At 30.9% G+C, this 22625-nt stretch overlaps 1 protein-coding gene across 4 annotated transcripts in view; it reads right to left on the bottom strand.

Moving 5' to 3' along the window:
* Nucleotides 1-15784: 15784 nt before the first annotated feature.
* LOC129787228 (RING finger protein unkempt) overlaps nucleotides 15785-22625 on the bottom strand; it is a 23143-nt gene continuing 16302 nt past the window's right edge. For all 4 annotated transcript variants that reach the window (XM_055822633.1, XM_055822631.1, XM_055822632.1 and 1 more), the window contains exon 10: nucleotides 15785-19324. In XM_055822633.1, the coding sequence (XP_055678608.1) occupies nucleotides 19130-19324 (195 nt within the window). In that variant the 3' untranslated portion in view covers nucleotides 15785-19129. The remainder of the gene's footprint in view (nucleotides 19325-22625) is intronic.

The following is a 22625-nucleotide window of genomic DNA, read 5'->3' as shown; positions in this document are numbered from 1 at the left end:
TGTTCTTTGAGCTGCTCTTTTGGGAAAATGTCTCTAAAAGATCGTCGTTGATGGCTGAGGTGCAACCATCCAAAGGCAGTGACGCCTCATTCTCCAAGACATGACGGAGAAGTATAAGAAAGCAAAAAGTTTCCTGAATTTTTTTTATGTTTAACGTTTTTTTTTCTTGAAATTTTTAGATTTTTTTCTTTAATTCTTATTTAGTTTTATTTTGAAAAGATTTCTTTATCATTATGAATTAAAACAAGAGAAAAACGTATGTTTTTTGCAAGGAATGTTTTTTTCTCGTTTGTTTTTAAGAATTTCTAAAAAAAAAATCATTATAAATCGTTTTCTCGGTTAGAATTTGAGGTTTTTAATTTTAATAATTTTATCTTTTTGTTTCATTTTAAAAAAATATTTTTCAAATTATCATTTCTGATATTCTTGAGAAATTCCAAATAAAAATTCACAAAAATAAAAATTTTTCAAGAAATCCCTTTATAGGAAAAATTATGAATTTTCATGAAAAATCACAAAATTTTCAGTTAAAAAAACAATCATAGATAACGCAGAGAAATCATAAAAGATATTTTAAAAAGAAAAACATATAGAAAGTAAAAAGCCAAAGAACGTCTTGCTAAACATAAGAAGTCACTGCTAAAGTGTGAAGGAAAGGCAATGGCTGTGGCGGAGGGCAGGGAAGAGAAAGATATTCACCAAATAAAAGAGAAAACCAGTCCCCCATCGAGGAATCTTTAGCGTTTACACCGCATTTTGTGATCATTCCCGGGGTGGGAAGCGATGTGAAAACGAGGCAACAGAGAAGGAGTCTCCTGACCATCTCCTCGCGCGCAGCATCGCCCGTTGAGCATTTGTGGGTCTGGAGCGGCAAAGATGAAATGGCGCACAGCCCGAAAATCGAATAGAAAAAATATCCATGTATAAATAAATAAATAAAATATGTAAATACATAAAATACTCCTCTTAAATACATAAACAGATAGACACGAAAAATTCAGGTATTTATCTTTTTTATTCTCACTTTATTATGGAAGTTTCGAGTTATTTAAAATCAGTGAAAGATAGCGCCTCTTTATGGGAGCTCTCGCCAGCTCCAATGTTCCCTCTGCTGCGTCCATGGTCCATGCTCTTCCCACCTCCCTGGGTTTTCTGTGCTCTTCTGCGGTGCTGTGTACGATGATGATGATGATGGGAGATTGAAGAATTCAACGCGCTGTGGTACATGGGTGGATTCCCACCTCAGGTGATCATTTGCAAACACCGACAAATAGCCCCGATAGGAGAGAAAATGGTTGGAGCGCGCTCACAAATTGCCGCGACCGTGGGCGGGGGATCTGGTCCACATGTTCCTGGAAACCCCATTGAGGGGAAAATGCGTGTGTGAATGACAGGATTTTGGTGCTATTAAGACCACTTGGAATAATTTAACATAATTTAAGCGCCACTCAGCCAGGAGAAATCTCATCCACTGAAGAAGTCTCGAGTGTCATTCCACGGAGAATCTTCTTTTGATTCTCTTGCCACTTTAGAAATGAATATAAGGATGGTTAGCAAGGTGCTCTGCAGTATGCTGCATTTTCTTTTTCTTTAAATGTTTATGCTAAGATCATAAAATTTATAAATTGCGATAAAAACTTAAGACAATAATTATCCAAACTCAATGAGAATTTAAAAAATATATATATTTTAAAAAGTTAAGTAATGGTCTCTTAAAAAATTAATTACTTTCAATACTTCTTTTCCATTCTAAGACAGACGATCGTGATCAAACCATCGAGCTCATCCAGAAACATTCTTATGCTACGCGAAGGAAAGAATGCAACTTCTTTGCCAATGGGATTATCATATCATTTTTTGAGACACTCTAACTGTTCATAACTGCTGCATTCCGGCATCTTGGACCCCCAGAAGGACGCCAAGGGAATGAACGATGGAGATTTTGAGGTGAGAAAACCCCTCGAGAGAAATTTGCTGAAAAATCCATAAAATACATAAATAAATTCCCCGACTGAAGCCCCCAACATAGTGGTGGACTTATGTGTGCCTTTCTCACGTTAATCAAAACATATTCCCGACGTTCCAAGGTGCGATAATACACACTTTTGTTTACGCCATCTTCACACCACTGTGAGCCCATAATTATCATCATCAGTTAAAAGGAAAATTACATTATTAACCACTACATTTTGGCGGGGAGAATGGGAGAAAATTGTGCTAACCGCGCTAATCACTTCCACAATGATTCCGTCAACAATCCCCCAAAAATAGTTTTCTTTCAATAAAATTTAAAAAAAAAATATCGAGGGAAAATATTTATTTATTTGCTGAGGTGGTTGTGAGGTGTTTTTTTCTTTAATTCTCGTGTAAATCACCTGAAATTCCAATGAAAAGTGCAAAATTCTAAACAATATTTATACACCATGTTTTAACGGCCAAATGGGATAATTTATTGATCATTTATGGATAAAACTAACAATATTGTAAAATTTTACAGCTTGTTAAATAGGCAACCAATAATGTTCACGAGGGAATTTTATTGCCATCAATGTGGTACACCATACAAAGTTCAAATGTCTCAAGTTTATTTTCTTCAATGCAATTTCTATTGCGTGTAATTACGACGCGATGGTGAATTGAAGAATTTTAGTGCAGAGAAGAAATATTGAATCATCGCAATAAAATGATACGAAAGAAGGTTATCTCATCAAATTATTATTTAGTCGCTGTTTTGGTGTGTTTAGTTATCGCATTTTATAACAGTTAAAGATACTTTTTGTGGGATAAATTTGCAAAATTATCTGCTATTTAAAGAGATTTTATTTAAGGAGATAAAAGTCTCTTACACAGAGGAAGACAAACATGATGCTAAAAACTCGGGGGAATAGCATAATTAGTTGGTATACCACAATCGTGGCATACCAAGTATTGTAATCGTCGGAAAAACCGACCACCTCAGATCGGGCTCAAACTTGGTATGAGCACGTTTTAGACATCCCACATTACGAAAATGGTGGTGGAAAATTTTTGATCCGGCCGGCCTGCCGTCCTGCCGGCCTGCCGTCCGGGACTCTAAACTTTGCCTTATAGCTCGAGAACGGTAACAGATAGAGACTTCGGGTTTGAAGTTTTCTATAGAAATGTGGGTGTAAAATTTCATTTTTTCGCATTTTCAAAATCCAAGATGGCCGCCGTCCGCCATTTTGAACTACCGTCAACCACTTCCCTTACAGCTAGAGATCTGAAATTTTAGTATGTTGTAGTGCTCAGTGAGATGTTTTCATCAACAAATCATACTTGAAAATCGGTCAAGCGGTTTAGCAAATATGGGGGCCTAAAGCAAAAAGTGTTTTTTCGATATAACTCGAGAACGGCTTGTCCGATTTGGACCATCTTGGTATCAAATGAAAGGTATTGAGAAGCTCTACAACTGTTTAGAACATTTCAAGTTTCAAAAACATCCACAAGAGGCGCTAAAATCAAAAACAAAAATTGCCTAACTTTAAGGGGCTATATCTCCGAATATCTGTTATAGATTTCCTTTAAATTTTGATATGTTGTAGCCTGACTCAATATCTTTCACCAGTCCGAAAATGAAGAAAATCTATGTCGCCGTTTAGAAGATATGGCCATTTGAAAAATTCTTGAATTTGAAAAATTCTAAGAGCCATATCTCCTGAACTGCTTGTTCGATTTTGCTCAACTTGGTATCAAATTAAAGGTTTTGCAAAACTCTACAACTTTCTAGAACATCAGAAACCTCTAGAACTATTCCTTCAGGATAAAAAATGCCAAAAACTGTTTTGGTGAAACAAAAATCCGCCATTTTGTGTTCTAGTGGTGACCTTGAAATGTATCGAAACATATGTCAGATTATAGCTTATTTCAATACCTTTCCATAACTAGTCAAGAAATTTCTGTAGGTTTTATAGAACTTGAGATATGACCATTTTTATGCATCAAATTACTGAATTTTACAAAAAAAAATCAACTTTGCCTACTAATACTGATCACAAATCGTATTATAACGCATAAACTAACTTCTATACGTTGTGGGACACCAACTCTTATAACTGGACGCGTTATGATTGACTTTATGGTTGAATCAAATAATTTTGGAAAAACACAGTAAATGAGTCAAAAAGTTTTTTTTTAATTCTCAAAATTAGAGTAAAAGGAGTCCATCACTTTGTTTTTTGTCTTATATTATTACACGAAGATAAACTCTAACTAAAATTTGTTTCTAAATTGAAAATCGTTCAAGAAAAGTCAATTAATTTTTCAATTTTTCACTTAAATTAATTAACTAGAAAATCACGAAAAACTTTCCACTAAATAAAAGGCAAAACCACGCCCCTTTTGAACATAATTTTCATTTAAAAATGAAAAATTATAAAGTTGAAGCTATGACGCATATGGTTTATCCCTTAACAGGGAAGATAAAGTAAAACAGTGGCATGGTCTGTAGAAAAATCTCTTCCAATTTATTTTACTTTATTTCAACGAAAAATTGAAAAATATTTTAATTATTTTTTTCATTCTGTTAAAGAACAATTTTGGTACAGGATGAAGAAAAAAGAATAGACTTAAGAGAGAGTTTTTAAAGACATTTTAAAACGTGTAAAGATATTTTTAACAATTGGAGGATCGATAGCTTTTACCTCATAACTTTGATCTTAATTTTCTCTCAAGAACAAATTGGTTTTCCAAATTTTCTTTCTACGACTTTGAAGTAATTGAACTATCTTACACACAGATGTAGAATTTATTACGAAATGTGGAATCGATTTTAATTCTATCACGATTTAAAAAGTCGAATTGGCCATGGTGGTCAGCAAAATTCTCCAAGGGTTAAACGATCGCTTTCCAAACTTCATTGGATTTTTGAACAATTGAATTTTTAAATCAGGATCATGGTAAGATCTCATTTTAATAGCCCCTACTTTTGATCATTTTTAAGGAGATTATTCATTTTCGTTCTGAATAATTAAAACAAAATATTAAAACAAATTGAATATTTTTTAAAGAAAGTTAAAAAAAATCTTATGTAAATAAAAAAGATTTGTAAGACACCTGCATTTTTTTCAATAAATAATTTTATCCGGAATATTGCAAGACAAGACAGAATCCACAATTGTACAAAAGTCTCTTCTAATAAAAGCCAATAATTTATGGGTCCTTAGTCAGCACACCAAGACAACCCATAGAGATTTTTAAGGTGGTACATGGCAGACCCATGCGATGGCACATCACCCACATTTTGCTGGAAGCCTCACTGAATGCGGTGTAATTTACACAGCAAAAGTTCCCCTGGCGTGGCTCTGTGAAAGAGAAGTGATGTTGTAGCCGCATTTACACGGCGATATTTTGTCACTCTAAGAGCCAACAGACGAGGAATTGATGGTATCACGCTGTGATTTCGCCTTTTGGGCTATCACAGCAGAGTCACATCAATCCCTTCTTGCGGTTGGAAATTCGTAAATTTTGGTGTATGTTGGAGTGGAATGCCTCCCTTGTGGTTGCTCTTCTTGTGGTCTCTTTGCGGCACATTGCCGAGGATCGCCCTGGTGAGTCCTTTAGGGGAGATAAACAATCAATTATCCCATATCTCCGAGCATCGCTATGTGTGAGGTATGCGTGCGCCCAAAGGATGCTGCACAGCACAAACTGGCTCTCTCTCTTCTACCTGACGAAACTCACAGTTCCTCGAGCTCTTGGACCCTGCTAGCACCATCTTAGCCATAAGAAAATTCTTCGATCGGGCCACTTAGTTGCCCCTTCTGGCCCTATCTCACTCGCACGCCTATTTCACAACAATTTGTTTATACATCGAATACTGTTTAGTGATATTGTTATTTTTTCCCACAAGAAAGCATCACTTTTGTAACAACCGCACGCATCTCCATAAATATTCTCATCTCTTTTCTCTCCTCTTTTTTTTCTCAACGTTTTAGGACTTTTTTTTTCTTAACCCCAAAATACTTTCAACGGCGGATACAGATTTATGCATTTATTGGACTTTACACATTCGGGTCAAAAAAGGAAATTTCTTCTGGTGCCAAAGGGGCCCAAAAAAGTCCTGTGAATCATCCTTAAAAGCCTTTTGAGGTGGGTGCGCCAAAAGGATACTCTGTGTTTGCATAAATTATTGCGGGTTTTTCCATCCATTGAATATCTTTGCGGGAAGTAAGAATTCACAAAGAACCATAAAAGAATTCTTTTTTTTTAAAGAATTGCGTAGTTGGTTCTTACTGGACCTTTTAGTAAGTTTTTTATAGGCTAAAGGACTGCGAAGGATTTGTGAATGGTCTCATTCTAAAGGTTGATTTTTTTTGGTTTTCTGAAAATCCTGGCGTTATTTTACTTTATTCTTTCTACAAGCAAACGTTTGGGTAAAAAATATTAAAGGATTCTTTTTGTTGATTGTAAGGAAGTTAAATAAAAATCTTCGATGACTACCAGTCATCTAAATTTAATTTTTTGATAAATTTTTGATTTAAAAGAAAATAAATCAGTGGAGGCGCCTGGTTATGTCGTGTCTAGTTACTCATCAGCTGCTTTCTTTATAAAATGTTTTATTTAATTAGGTATTCATAAGGTAAGAAAGTTAAATGAAGGCGCCAGGTGATCTGCTTATCTTGACATTGAATTAAAAAATAATGTAATTCAATTCAAAATGCTTTTTAACACAAACAAATTGTAAGAAAAAAAGCTTTTAACAAAGAAAATCGGAGATTTTATGATTTAACAATAACTTTAGGAATTTTTTTTTGAAGTTTTAAGAATTAATGAAGTTTTTACTTTTCTATGACCAATTAAAATTATTTTATACACAAATTTTCCTTTTTTGTAGAGATTTTTCAATGAAAGTTCATGTTTTAAACTTTAAGAAAATTAATTAAATTTTTATTTAATAGGAACACTTATTAATAAAAAAATCTGAAACGTTTCAGAAACTCAAGAAAGTTCAGAAGAATGTCTTAAGAAAAAGCAAATCCTGGAGAAACTACAATTTTTCTTAAAAAGACCTTCGTTGAGGCATCTCGTAAAGTCGCGGTTTGCCCATTTGATTCCACCTCTTGCGCCGTATTCCGACCAAGATACACGAAAATGGACTTCAACAAATGCATAGGAGGAGAGAAGAACCAGAACAACAATAAAATATATAAAAAAAAAATAAAAGAATAAAAGGAAAAAGAGAGCGAATGGTAGAGATGCTGCGGGAAGGAGATGTAGAGAAAAAAAGAGAGAAGCTACTCATCATTGTGTCTATTTAGTACATAAAAATGCTCCTTTGGGTGATCTTTTGTACATGAAAAACTATTTGGTCAGCCGGATTCTCACTTTGTCTTCGCGGAGTCACCTCACAATCAATGAGACCCCGAACAACGAGAAGATTTGTAATTCAGAGTGCTTCTGATGCTGCCTCTTTGGCTTTTAATTCTCTCTCATCTCTCTTCCATGCATCTCTTCGAGGGAATAATAAATATTTGAGGGAATTCTCATCTTCCTGTTGGTACCATTTCTTTCGCCCAAAATTTCACACTCAACTATAGAAAAAATCTTCAATTTTTTTTTGTCCTCAGAGAGGGAAGAAATGTATTTGGAGGAGATTTTGCGGCAACAAAGCCATGTCCATGGGGGGAATAAAAGGATGCGGTCAGTAAATATTGAATACTGAAGACAAAAATAAATATCCTGATTCCTTGTGAGGTACAATATGCGCAAACTATATTTGACTTCTCTTTGGTTCTCCTCTTAAGACCTCTATTCTTCATCTCTGGATGGACACCAAGTGTAAACTTTTTCTTCTTCTAAAAAAAAGTCTTTAACAAAAAAGGTGAGTTTTTTAGATGGACAATGGCGGAAAAGGAGAACCGCCACGGTGTTAAAAGGAGATTTTTCCCATAGTATTTGCACAACATTTTGCGGCATTTTTCTTCAAGTGTGTCGGGAAAGGGAAAGAATCAGAGAGAAGATCCCTGGAAGGACGTACAGGAAATGAATCTTTGCATTTCCTAAAAATAGACAGCCAGGATAGATTTTGAAGGACTTTAATCATAAGAATTTGTTCTTTCTTTTAAAAGTTATTCGAGTTATATTTTAAATTTCAAAATTCTTGATTAAGAGAAAATTTCAATAAACAAAACTGAAAATTATTTCATTAATTAATTAATTAGAGAACCATTTTATGAATAGAATGAGTTCAAGAGAAGTTTCTAATATTCACAAAAACGTTAAAAATTGAATAAAAATTATGCAATGAATCATTTCTAGAATCAATTTCAATTCCCTGAATTATCAGAGGATTTTCAAGTTTTTCTTAATAATTCCTGAAAAGAAAAACAATGTAAAACATAAAAAAAGAAATCCTTCAATCCTCTCAAACATGTTCACAGGGATTTGTTGGTTTTCTCATTAAAACGTCGCAAGCAAGTCAAGAAAGAAACGTTAAATCTCCTCTAAAATGAAAAACAAACTGTGTACAACACTCAAAATTCATTGATTTTCGGGCATTCCTCTGTGTTGCTTCTTTGTTGTTTGGGTAGAACCCTTCAATGAAATGAAAAAAAACCTCATTATTCCACTAAATATCTCATTATGATGAGTTTATGAACTCACGGGAAGACTTTTGGGTGGATTCTTTACTCACAGCAGCCATATCTTTACAGCATCTCAAACAATATGATGTACAAAGAATGTGATTTACACTTCTTCAGCCATAAAATTCCCCCAAAAGAATGTCTCAATGAATTTTAATGGGATACCCTTTTGAGGGAGATTCAATTAAATGGTGCATGTTAAATTGCCGTATGTTTGATGCTAAGAAAAGGAAAGAAGACCAGTCGTGGATGCAAAGGATCGCCGAGAATGAATGCAATGCCATTCGGACAGGGAGAGTGTTAAGCAAACAAGGTTTTGTAATCACTCAGCCGCCCTCGCTGGCTTTAGAACATAAAAGAAAACATCCTCGAAGAAAATAGCCCAAAAAAGGCATCCAAAAGAGCCACCCCACTGCGGAGGGAAGTTCTAATTCGTTAAGGTGTCAACTAACCCCATGCACAAAGCCAAAAAGATCCTTTTTTGCACCCTCACCTCGCCGAAACAAATCCAAGGCGAAAAAAAACCCATTCACCCTGTCAAGATGTTTCGAAACATTGAGAATTCTTCTTTTCAACGAGTTCAAAAGAGAAGGAAAAAAAAAGCCAAATTTCCAATAAACAGAACGATCTGCGTGAGAATCAATGAGAAATTTTGCATAGAAATCACATGGAGAGACAAAAGACATCAACGCTAAAAGCGACGAACCCGGTCGGAATGTTTCTCCGGCAAGAAAAATGTTGCAGAGCTGCCATAAAAATCACTTCACTCTCTCACGTGTCTTCCACAGCTATCGCCGTATAGGATCGGTGAATTTAATCTCAAATTAGGTGTTTTATATGTAAAATCACAAGATGCTAAAGAGGAACAATTTTAACCATTTCCTAAATAGGCTCAACAATCACCTTTTGGAATCCAATTACAATCAACAGTGAGAACTTTTACACTTAAATTCACTTAATTTTTTTTTCATTCGCTGCCACGGGAGAGGCAGAGATGGACTCTGCTGGATGTTATTGTAACTGGATCAAATGAAAAATTCATGGGGAATTTACAACAAAAATGGGAATTTATCTTCTTAACGAGACAGGGTTTCTTGATGGAAAACTCCCAAGATTTTCTTATTGAAACTTATTTTTTCTTTATTTAATTTTTTTTTTAATAATTTTTGTTTAAAATAATTTGATGTAAAATGTCCTACTGGGATAGTTTTCTAAAAAAAACTCTCTTCCAGTTTCCACTCCAAGTTAATTTCTCCACTAGATGGTGCCACAACTACTAAAGCCCTCTTGTGGCATAAATTAAATCCTGTCCACCTCTGCCTTTCCCCTTGCATATCGAATTAATAGGTCCAAAGAAGTTAAAAGATGGGTTTAAATGGGGATTTTTATCTTCCCCATCTTAAATGGGTGAGAGGAATGAAGAACGCGAAGCACGTATGGCCAGAAAAAAACGAAGATCTTGAATAAATATGCAGTGAAATTTACATTGGGAGGGCGAGAGAGATAAACACAATTAACTACGCACAATCACCATGTAATTGACAAAACGATCGTGTTGTTGATTTTAATTAATTGACCGTCGAAAACTAATACGTCGCTCAGATCGCTGCACTTTCGAGTACATCGACAAATAATGCAGCGATATTGTACTTTCCCATCCCGCAGCATCTTCTCTGTGGGATACCATTTTGGCGGGAAGTTTATTCAATTTCCCCATTTAAAATGCTTCGTTTTGACTTCTCAAGAGCACGCAGTGTGGCTGTATTTCACGCGTTGGCCTCCGTGACACACTGAACTGCTCAAGAGGATGCTTTTTTTATGAGGAAGAACCTAATAAAACCTCCTATGATAAGAGATTTTAAGATAAACAGATAAAGATATGATAGTTTCTTTAAAAAAGTTCGTTTTCTGTCTCTGTCTTTAGCAAGCAAATTCCTCCTAAACGGCTGAACCGATCGTAGAAATGTCCTTTTTACACATTCTTCTTAGTAATGGATCTTTTTTTAATCTTCCGTTTTTTTCCGATTTTACCTCCAGAGTTTAAAAGACTTTCTTTTATCAAGAAAACTTCCAAAAAATGAAAGAAAATTGCGAAAAATCAACAGTGGAAGCGAGAAAGTTATCTATATCATTCTCACTCTCGCTCTAACTCACACGTCTTGGACCACACACGCACAGGCACGCGCGGCGCTGACAGAATATAATGAATGGAAGAGATACAAGTAGTTAATGGCCTGTGATTGTGTGTGAGAAGCAAAAGCGCGAGCATGGTACTTCATGGGACCACACACTAGATGGCACGCGAGGGTCTACAAGGGGCTCATCATTAATGAGAATAAAACACATTAGAAAAAAAACTAAGGAAAATTCCATGAAGAATTTTCGAAGTTATTTGAGATTTAAGTACTTTTAAAATTCAAAATATCAGTTGTACCAAGAATCAGCTCGCAAAAATAGGCAAAAGAGGCAAAGATTTGTCCAAAAACTTATTCTATGACGTCACGTGTTCTCTATAAAATTACGAATGTTTCGATTATTCCTTCAAAAGATGAATTTTCCCTTATAGAAACGAATAAACTCTTTTTTAAAAATTTAGTTCCGTTAAATTCCTTCTTTGCTTTAAAGTTGGTTTAGATTTTTTTATCATTCCAGATTTACAAGTATGTTCACTAAAAACAGACATTCATAATTTGATTGAGTTGCCCCTCATGTATGATTAATAACTATTCAATTAATTATCTGACTCTTGCTACTGGAAACACATTTTTTCTAATCTTGAAATCAAATAAATCTTTTCAATTTATTTTAATGTGCTAAATACAAAAGAAAATCTCACTCACCAATTCACAGAAATTCTGCAACTTATCACAAAAATAATTTAAATTAATTGATTTAAACACAATAATCGCTACAAACGGAATCATTGCACTTATTTTGTGAATAATCAAACTTTCTCTTAAGAAGAAAAATTGTGAAATGAGCAAACAATTGCGGGGAGATTACGCGATTCTGAGAGATCTGAGAGAAGATCAACACTTGGCTGGACCACACAGTCAGTTTGGAGGCACGCGCGGTTCGGATCACAGCTTCTTACTGTTTGCTCTTCATCTCTTCACCTCTTCCACGGTCTTCTGGCGCGCGATTGCGCATCCCTTTCCCACCACATCGTACCGTGTGGGAATTATGCGGCCCCTAAAATCAATTGCCTAACCAGAGAGATTTTTTTTCTTTGCAGAAAGGATCGTGCGGGGAGCACGGAGAGGACTGGTGTCGTAGGAGCGATCTTCGGCGCGCTTTTGGCTTCTTCTTTCGCATTGCTTGGGCATGCTGTGGTCGCATAGAAAAGAATTGTGGAGACCACCCGCGAAGTTGGAGGAAAAATGCAACAATTTTTCGGTGTTTTGCATTTCTCTCTTTTTCCCTCCTCCAACCACCAATCGCCATCTCTTTAAATCCAACCGATCGTTGTTATGATCTCTAATGACATCCACTTTGTATTGTTGTGGCTGCTTCTTCTTTTTTCTCTCAGGTCTCTCTTTGCCTCCTCTGCGCGCATTCTTCTCAAACGGAAGGTGCCTCAAAACTCCCTATCAATTCTCACGTGAGAAATAAACAAGAATGGATGCTGAGGAACAAAAAAACTAAAAAAAGGTGGAGATGATTCTTCTGAGAGAGTGAAACCGGCAATTATCCCAAAAGCATCGCTCACAGCATTTCGAGAGAAAAATTAATTATCTCCCCATTTAATTTTCATCATGCGGACCATTTGCGGGAGCTTCTTGAGAAGGAAAAAAAATACCAAAAAGAATCTTTTTTTTATAATTTATTTTTCATATTTCTCATCTCTTTAGTATACAATAAATAATTGTAATAAGCAAATTACAGATTATAACTGTTCCATATAAAGCATTTCTCTCTCCGCTTCTTTGCAGTTTTCTCCATTTTTTTTTCTTTTGTTAAATATTCTTCTTCCTTTTATCCTTCGTATTTTGTTTTTATTTCATTGTAATTAACTTCTCTTTTGCATCATCTTCTGCGCCTTCGTGAATCTCAAAGGGTTTTTTTTTCATAGGAAAATCATGAATCAACTAATACAGTAACAACATTTAATTTAATATTTTCTCTTAATATTTTTTTTTTACTTTAGCATGATATTACGTTTTTTCTTTACCCCTCACATTCTATTAATCCATGCAGCATTGAGTTTGAAGCTTTTTAGTTTATTTTTTAAAAGGAAATGATTCTAATTTTTCTTTTTTTTTTTCAATTATTTCATGATTTTATTTAAAAATAATTTTTTACTTAAGGAAAACAATAAAAGTTTTAAAGAATTTGATGAAAATTAATGGGAAAATTTGAAAATGGATCCTAATTTTGTACAAATGCGTAAGATGAATAAAGTTTAACAATTGCAAGAATAGATAAAATGGACTAAATGCTAGAAAAAAATAATCTTATGCGATGTGTAATAAATGTGTAATTAATACCGTAGAAAAAGGTTATCCCGGCTGGTCCATATAGTCGTTTTTGCTAAAAGCTTCAAATTTTTCAAAGTTTTTTCAGGGGCCTAATTGAGGATTCATTAGAACTTAAATTATTAAAGGTTATCAACTTGAAAAACTAAAGGAAAATAAAGAAAATTAAATAAAATAGGTTTAGGTTTTTTAGTCAATTCAGTTTCCTTCTGAGAATAAAATTTATGTAAATCGAAGCAATAGATTTTAACAAGAAAATTGGTGAAGAATTGATTTTTCTAGACAAGAACTTAAAAACTTTTACAAAAAAAAATAATGAATCCTCCTAATCTTTAGCCTGTCTTGCATTTCACTTTTATGCTGCACTTTATAACATTCAGAGAGGGCCTTCATTTGATTTCCTTTTCCCTTTTTCACAAATATTTTCCTTGAATTGCCATTCCGTATAATTTTTAATTTTTATTTTTATATTCAGCTGTCTAATATTTAATTCATTTCTTTTATTACCACAAATGTATCTCAGCGGGAATTTCACGTCACAATAGTTTGCTGTATTATATATTCCTTCATATTTTTTATTTAATTTCCCAAAAGTAAGATTCAGCCAGACTTTGTACTTGACTTGTTTTATAAATCAATTTAAAAAAAATTCTTTGTTCAATTTTTCTTTTTCATTCAGTTCTAACGAATTTGATAGATTTTTAACTTGTTGTTGATGATTTATTTAATTTGGAATTATCTTTCAAAAATTTGCTCTGCCTATTGTTTGTTGTTTTACTATACTAAAAGAAAACAAGAAATAAGAGAAAAATGATTTTGGTTTTCATTGTAAGAATTAAATGTGAAATAATAAATGCAAGATATTTCGCTTTTTTTGTCCACTGATTTTTTTTTATTTAGAAATTGCTTCATTTTCTTTTTTATATTGTTTATTTTTTTTATAAATATTAGTTTTTTTTCCTTTCAATTTTCATCGTTGACTATTTTTTATTTATTTTTCTTTCTTAAAAGATTTTTTAATCAACATTCCCATATTATTTTTTTGCAACACGTGTTTGTTTTTTTTAATCTTCCCACCCACATACGGCTTATCTACTGTGATTTGTCCTTTCATTGTGATTGTAAATTTATTATTTCATAATATTCCTTTTATTTTGTCAATTTCCAAAAATTCCTAAAGTCAACTCTTTCATTTATTAATTTCTAAATCATTCTCCATGAATTCCACATTCTTCTTTTTTAATATATATAATTTTTATATATTTATTATTAAGAATTGTAAATTTGTTAAATACTACCTACATACACTTTTTCCATCCTTTCTTTCTTTTCTTTTAATATCAATTATATGATTTTTATCTTCAAAAAGGAAATATTCATTTTTCACTCATTTTTTTATTCTTTTTTTCCCTTTAAAAATCCTTTCACTTTTTGAATGGAAAGTCATGAGATATTAATTATGAATTAATATAGAAAAAATTGTAAAATGTAGAATAACAAAAAACAAATATAATATTTTTTAAATTATACATTAATGATAATTTTTTTTAATCAGATACATTTTTCTTTTCAATTTATATTGCATTAAGTTTTATTCCTTTTAAGAAATAAAAAAATATTATATTTTTTATTACGAAAGTATTAGGGTTTCTTCTTTCAATCAAATTGAAGAACTCTTCGGTTTTATTTTATTTATTTTTCATTAATTCTTTAGAATTTGTTTTATCTTAGGTGTTAAAGAGGTTCGTAATCACTGGTTGTAGGGCCAAAAATTAGAGTTTCTCTACCTTTTCTTTTTTTTTAGTTTAAATTATATCAGACTTTGATTTATTTATTTTTTCACTCCTAAAATGAATTCTCCAATTTGAAAATATTTTTACTTATATTTTTCTATTCACAGTGGTGGACAGACAAATTGGGTCAAGTTAAATATTTGGAAACCTTTCATTTTTCAAGTATTTTTGCCATTTATTTTTTATTTTTTAAACTCTATCTAATGCCAAACTTTTATTACTTATTTAATTTTTTTTTAATAATTGATTTTATTAGACTGTTTCGTTCCTACCAAATGGCTAAAAATACTTTAATTCTTTTTCTTTTAATAAAAATGCCAAATCCAGTAGGGCGGAAAACTTAGCATTTGATGAAAAAAATAATTTAAAAAAATCTTTAGGCTCTACATACGTTGCTGTTTGTTATTCAATTCTAAAATTTCAAGACGTTTTATTTTCCTTTTTAACTTAACTAATATTTTATTAAAAAATTCTTTAATTCCTTTTTCTTATTTGTTTTTAATTAGGAATAATTATTTTTTAAAAAGGTTTTTATCCATTAAAGTGTCAAAATGAAGTAAAAATATTCTTAAATGACCCAATTTGATTGTCCACCACTATCCTTTCACTTCGTTACTCCCACTAAACTTCGTCACAATCTATTTTTAATACACATAGAATAATTAGCATAAAAATTATTTTTATTCTATTTTTTTTAATGATTTGTGTAGTGTTTTTTTTGTGTAATTGTTAGTGTTTTGATATAATTATATTTCTTTATTAAAAATAAAAAAACAAAAAAAAATTATGCAAAAAGTGCTTGTGTTTTTACGTAATAAGGTCAGTTCGTGTTTCTCTAATAGTCCATCATCTATTTAAAATATCATCACAAGATTTACGCGTTCACTATTAAATCTAAAAAAAATAATTTTAATTTTTCCTTTTTTCATTTTAACCGAAAATTCATTTTTTGACTACGTTGTCGGAACTCAGAAGTATTATAAATGTTAGTTTAATACTGTAGCGTCTACTAAATAGAAAACAATCAATTGGAAAAATTTTGAATAAACCTACAGAAAAAGAAAAAATAAAGTCTGGTTTGGATGTGTTTTTTTTATGCTCAGCCCAAGACACTTTTTTGCATAAAAGCTCGATATAGAATTTATAAAAATAATATTAAAAAAGTAATTTTCACCAGGAAAAAAAATGTTACAAGAATTTTTTTAAAAGCTTCAAGAATAAAATAATGTTAAATAGACAATTTAAGAAGAGAAGAAAAAAACTCGAATCTAGAAGATGTGATATGATAAAAATAATGTTCAATTAAAAAATAATTTGTTATCCTACCTATGCCTACATATTTTTCAATTTTATATTTTTTTCTTCATTATATTTCAATATATATCAAGAATATAATATACTTTTTTTTCAATATAATGTATTTTTTGCAATAGAGAAAAATTACACTCATAGTTTTTTTTTTTAAATTATTTTTTCCATCATATTTTTCTCTGTCTCTGTGTTTCTCTCTCTTTTCAAAATACAATATGTATGTAAATATTCTCTTTAAATAATTTTTCAATTTTTTTTAAAATAATTTTTATTACTTTTTTCTTCATACATCTCTTCAGTAATTTCTCAACGAATTATCGTTGATGGATTTTCTTTATTTTTCATTTTTTTCACAGGCCTAATTATTTTTATTTATTTTTTATTGAAAAAAAAAAGAATGGACAGGAATACAAAATGTTGGTTTAGTTGCGCTCAAAAATTAAATGAATACGTATTTCATAATAAAAATGCTTGAAAATAGTTTTGATTTTTTTAAACTGAAATTTATCAAAATCTTTGGTCTAAAGGAAAGTTTTTTTTTTTAATTTCAATAAATGCATATTAAGGGATAGAATTTGTAGACAATATTTTCTTTTCAACCTTTTAGGTCTAAATAATGTATGTACTAAATTTTTAGAACTGTCAAATCTTAGAATTATTTTTTCACAAAATACTAAAAGTTCTTGAATTTGAAAGAAAATATTTTTTACAGAATTAGCAGACATGAAAATTATTTTCTTTTCTATCTGACGAACAAAAAAAAAGAATTTTATATCATAAAATGTCTAGGCTAAATGTTCTAAATTTTTAGAACTGTTTAATCTGAAAAATCTTTATCATAGAATACCTATAAATTTTTTTTAATAGAACTGCAAGAAAAGAAAACGTTTTTAACAAAAGCATCCCAAGTCTTAATTTCTTTTCAAACTCTAGAAAACATTTTTAAAGAGAAAAATACCAACATAGCACAACTTTATGCCAATTGTCCATTCTTTTTTTTTCTCATTATTAAAATTTCCAATGCCTAAATAAAATTAAATGCTTATCTCATTGAATAATTTTCGTATTTTATTTTACTTTAAAAAAAACCTCCTCACTGTTTTCTTCACTAAAATCTATTTTTTTCAGTGTAAGTGTTTCTATAGAAAGTGTTTAAAGGGACAAAAATCTGTTTTATTTAAAATTTGTTGGTTGTCTCAGAAATTCGGTTTAATCTGTTACTTTGTCGTGTATTTCCATTGAGCATTTTAGTATATAGAAAATGTATTTTATTTCTTTTTAAAAAAAATTAAGAAAAAAAAACTAGTACGTATAAAAGGGCTATGTTGTAGATTTGTGGATATATTTCTTCATTTATTTATTTTTTCTTAACTTTTTTTTCTTCCCCACCACAATTCGTTCCCTCACCTACAAGTATTTTCATTCTAATCTTTTTATTTTTCATTATAAAAATCAGTCATTTTGATATTTCTTTCAACAATTTTTTTTTCATTTTAGTAAGATTTAAGTTTTGGGTTATAGGATAAAAAATTTAGAAAAATTTTAAATAAGAGAATTTTCTTTTATCAAGGGGAAAAATATACAAATAAAATTACAAGAGAGTTCGTGTCACGAATGCCTGAGGACTCTAGAATTAAATATTTATGTAGAAATTGAGAAAATCAACTTTTCACCCAGCAGAAGTGGATGAAAAGTTTGTTTTCTGAATTTCTATGACCATATTTAAGTCTCTCATTTTGCACAATTCATTTGATTTAAATATTTCACGATTCCTTTTTTTCAAGTGAAACATTTAAATCAATTGAATGCAGGCATTAGAAAAAATATCCAAGTGCTTCTTCTCATATCACTCCTACGTTTATCTTCTCAATATATCTTTTTATCTTCATTTTTTTTTAATTACTATTCATCCTTAAATATCGTATAAATTTATTAATGTATTTTTTTCTTTCCTAATCCTACTTTCATAATCTTTTTTTTTTTTTGTTTCAACACAATGTACAGAGAAAAAGAATTTTTCAACCTAATATGTAAAAAAAAAAGTTTTAAAAAGATAATAAATATTTTGGAAAAAATTTGTATGATAAACTAGAGAAAAAAACCGAAAGATAATAATAATAAATTCTCAAAAAGAACGAAAAAGTTGTATCCATATTCGTCGGTTTAAATCACAAAATGGAATTTAGGCCAAGAATTTCTTGTTTTTTTAATTCAATAATAAATTTGATTAATTAAAAATACTTTTAAAAATTTTCTTTTTCCCCTACGTTCTCACATTGATTTTTTTTTCCAATTTCGTATTTCTACGACATTCATTTTTTTTATTAATTTTTTATAAGAAATTATTGCAAGTAAAGAGCTTTTTGAATAAGACCCTCTAAAAAAATATTTTTATCTCTCTTTTTTTTTTAATTCACTTCTGCCTTTCAAATTCTCATTCAAAAAAGTTGATTCCTAGTAATTCATTAAATACCTTAGTAAATTTTCTTTTTTATATATAAATTGTTTTCTCTCCTAAACTCCTATACATTCACTTCATCATAGTTTTATTCATTTTTCTTACTCTTGTTTTGTTTGTGGAAAAATACTCTGCATGTGGTCAGAATTTGCCTTTTCACCAGATAAAATGTCATCCGAATGAAAGTTGATTTTTTGTGTGTTTTATAAAATTTCTTATTCTACTATTTCATCGTCTTTAAGTGGGTTTTATTTTTCCATTTCTTTTGCATTTGAAAATCTTTCTTTTTTCCATTCTATTGTTGTGCATCACTTTTCTTTAAAAAAATTTCAATAAATGTTTACCTATATATTGATTTTGCATAATTATTTATTTCTTCTTCATCATTTTTTTCATCCTAACTTTGCTTCTATACAACCTACAAATATTTCTCGCAAATTTATTAATTTTCTTTTAGCTTGTTTATTCTTTCGCTCATCTCTTCCCTACTTACGATTTCGCCTGAACCGGAGTTTGGCAATACGGACATTCCCTCACTGTTGTCGCACACGAATCACACACAACATAATGATTGCAGGGTTCCAATGTTACGGAACGATTGTTTTCTTCGCATGTCATACATTTTGTAGCTGTCTCAAGGTACAGCACCTTCTCCACCTCATCGAGTTCATTTTTAAGTTTTGTCTGCAATTTATTATTCGATTTTTTTAAAGATATTTTTGCAAATATTCTAAAGCGAAACTTTAAGCATTGCAAAAGCTTTTTAGTAGGCAACTTACAAAGCTTCAAATGTTAGTTGAAAAGCTCCACTAAGCACTAAATTAATCACATAAACATGCCCAAAACTTACACAAAACACCAAAAAATTGTAATGAAAAAGTAAATAATTAATTTGAATGAACAAGGAAAAAGAACTGCAAATTAGAATAAGAATTAAATAAATAAGAATTAGGACGTAGCTAGGAAAGGAGATTAAGTGTGCTAAAGATCCTAAAACTTTAGAAAATTCAGGAATGTTTCAGGGATAAAAAGAAAATCATTTAAGATTAGGAGTTATGTACAAAAACAATTTTTAAAAAAAGAAGCTACCCGAAAGAAATTACTTAAAACGTTACAATAGCTGTCAAACGTTAAAAAAAGAAACGTCAAACATTTAAATTAAATAAACAAATTATCAAAAGCTACTAATTCGAATGCAAAACGGTTAATATGGTTTAGTAATCTCAAACTTAATAGACTATAAAAGTTTATGAGAAATAATTTCTAAATCAGTTTTCTTTATCAACTTTAGCGATCTTTTATTTACAAAAAATTTAAGTTTGCAAAAAACACCCCTTAGAACAGATTTCTAACTACGCCCGAGAAGAATTCCAACTCATTTCAGAAAACGTAATAAACCAAGTAAGGACGGAGATCGAGTTAGCGTAATAAGAATATTTTCTACGTAACCAGAAAAGAAGATAGATTGGGCAATGTTCTGATATAAAGATTTTTCAATTTTATTTAAGAGTTAAGGTTCCTACATTAGTTTAAATTAAAAAAAAAAGGCCTAAGAACAAGCTTGAGTCTAGTTTTTAAAGGTTTAAAATAAAGGGGTAGATTCTGATAAAAATCTTTTCTTTTCTAACAACTTAAAATTTCGTTGTAAGATTTTGACAGATGGACTCTTTAAATCGTTCTGTAATTGTTCTATAAAAGAAAAACAAAGAATAAATTGTTCCAGAAAACAGAAAGAAAGAACTTTAAGGAGCCCTAGAAAAGTAATTGTTTTCCAGAAATCCGTTTAAAGAAAAAAATAAAATATTAAAATCTAGATTTTTCCCAGAATACCAAAAATCTTATAACTGACGAATTATAAGGAAAGAAAGGAAAAGATTTGTATCAGAATCTACCCCAAAGTCTTAATGACATAAAGTATATTTGTCCATAGCAACAAAAATTTGAAACTAGAAATTGTCGCACACAAAAATTTATTTGAAACAATCATCAGTCACTAGAAATAATTTAAAATAAACTAAAACATCGCTGAAAGTGCCAAGACGCTCCTTTTTCATTAACTGAATCCGAAAAAAAATCCTATCAATACCAATCAATGGAAAATAATAAAATATTAAAAAATAATGTCTCGAAAATATTTGGGAAAAACTGAGAATTTGATTTGAACCAATTGGAAAATATTCGAAATATTCAGGGATTCTCCGTCCTTTATTTAACCATTTATTAACCCCTTCATTTCTTATGAAATTTTAATTCTCAGAGGAAGAATTAATAACAAACGTCCCTGAAAAGCTCATTCTGTAGACTCTTATGAATTCTTTGCTGAATTCAACGCAGAGAAAGAAGAGAAAGGAATTTAAAATGCTCAAGAGAGAGATTTCACAATCCTTTCAACGACACCATCAGAAATTTTAATGAAATTTCACTTTGAAAGATTGCAAAGAAAATTCCTTTTTAACTCACTTTATGTACTAAATATATTTTTAATTCACTTCTCCACATAATCCTTCATACATTAAGGCTTTATTTTGTTCACTTCACAGTTTAATAATTTATTATTTCAAAAGAATAAATTTTGTTGAAAATTTTAAATTAATTTCATTCTCATTTTACTTTTCATCTTAATTTTTTTCTTTGAAATTTAATTCATTTCCTTTTAACAAAAAAATTTCACTTTGAATGCATTCCAAAACTACGGAAAACTTTTCATATTTCCCCCCATTTTCCCTGTTACATTGTCGTTCGTTGAAAAATGAATATAAATGTGGTGCTTTTAACATTTTAAACATAAATTCTGCAAAAGTTTTTTAACAAGCAAAGTAATGAAATAAAGAAATTCCAGAACCACATAGTATTAGTAAATCATTCCTGAAAAGAATTATTGAGTCACAAAATTTTAATTAAACAAAAAGTGCACAAAAAAAACAGAGAAATGTACTGGTAAGCTGACCAAGCTTACGAGAGCTGTGTTTCTTTCAGTGTACCAATTTTGTGAGAGCAAACTAGAACGCGAATTCATTTAAATACGCGCAAAGTCGGGAAAAGTTGAAAAGTCATACCCTAAGAAATGTTTGGAACGCCATATCTCGAGAACGGATCCATAGATTTTCATAAATTTTTTTTTGTTTGAAAGGTCTTGAAGTCAGCTATAACATATCGAAAAATGAAAAAAATTTATGTCGCCATTTTCGAAAAATTCGAGTTCGAAATTTTCGAAAATTTTGTTTTTGATTTTAGCGCCTCTTGCGGTCATTTCTCGAAGTTGCAATGTTCTAGACATTTGTAGAGTTTCACGAAACCTTTCATTTGCGCTTGAGTTGATCAAGATCGGACTTGTAGAACCCGAGATATGACATGTCAAAGTTGGAACCTAATATTTTCAAAATGGCGACATAAATTTAAAATTTTTTTTTTATAAATAGATGTTATAGTAGGCTATAATATATCACAAAAATGAAGCAAATCGATAATGGCGTTTTCGAGATATTCATCGAGAACTCATCGAAAATTTTGTTTTTGATTTTTGGCCCCCTACACTGAAAAAACAGTTTGTGCTTCGACTGTCGGTTTTAGTACTTTTCTAAGTACCAATTAAGTTGAAAAAGCACCACTTTATTTCTCAAATATCTATATAGAGGCGCTGCTGGTTATATTTTCACACAATATCGCTTTTTTTTCAAAAACCGATTATTCAACTGAAACTTCTTCTTTTTTTTCTTAGTTTTAGGTTATATTTGTTAAACAATAATACAAAATGTGTGGTGTTTTCCTGAAATTCGGCTCTTCCTGGGGATTAGGAACTTCATTTTTTGCTTCTTCAGGGGTTGAGATGATTTTCCTCAATTTTCATGAGAAAAGAAAAAAAGAAGAAGATTCTATATCGATATTGAATATCGATATCGATAATATCTTAAAAATCAAAAAAAGGAAGAAGAAGAATTTTGGTGCTTATCCAAGTACAAAATAAGCAGTAAAATGTCGAATTTGG

Source organism: Lutzomyia longipalpis, chromosome 1 (assembly GCF_024334085.1).
Source record: "Lutzomyia longipalpis isolate SR_M1_2022 chromosome 1, ASM2433408v1".
In the NCBI taxonomy this organism is placed as follows: domain Eukaryota; kingdom Metazoa; phylum Arthropoda; class Insecta; order Diptera; family Psychodidae; genus Lutzomyia; species Lutzomyia longipalpis.
The sequence above is the reverse complement of the archived record's forward strand: the minus strand, read 5'-3'. Positions and strand labels throughout refer to the sequence as shown.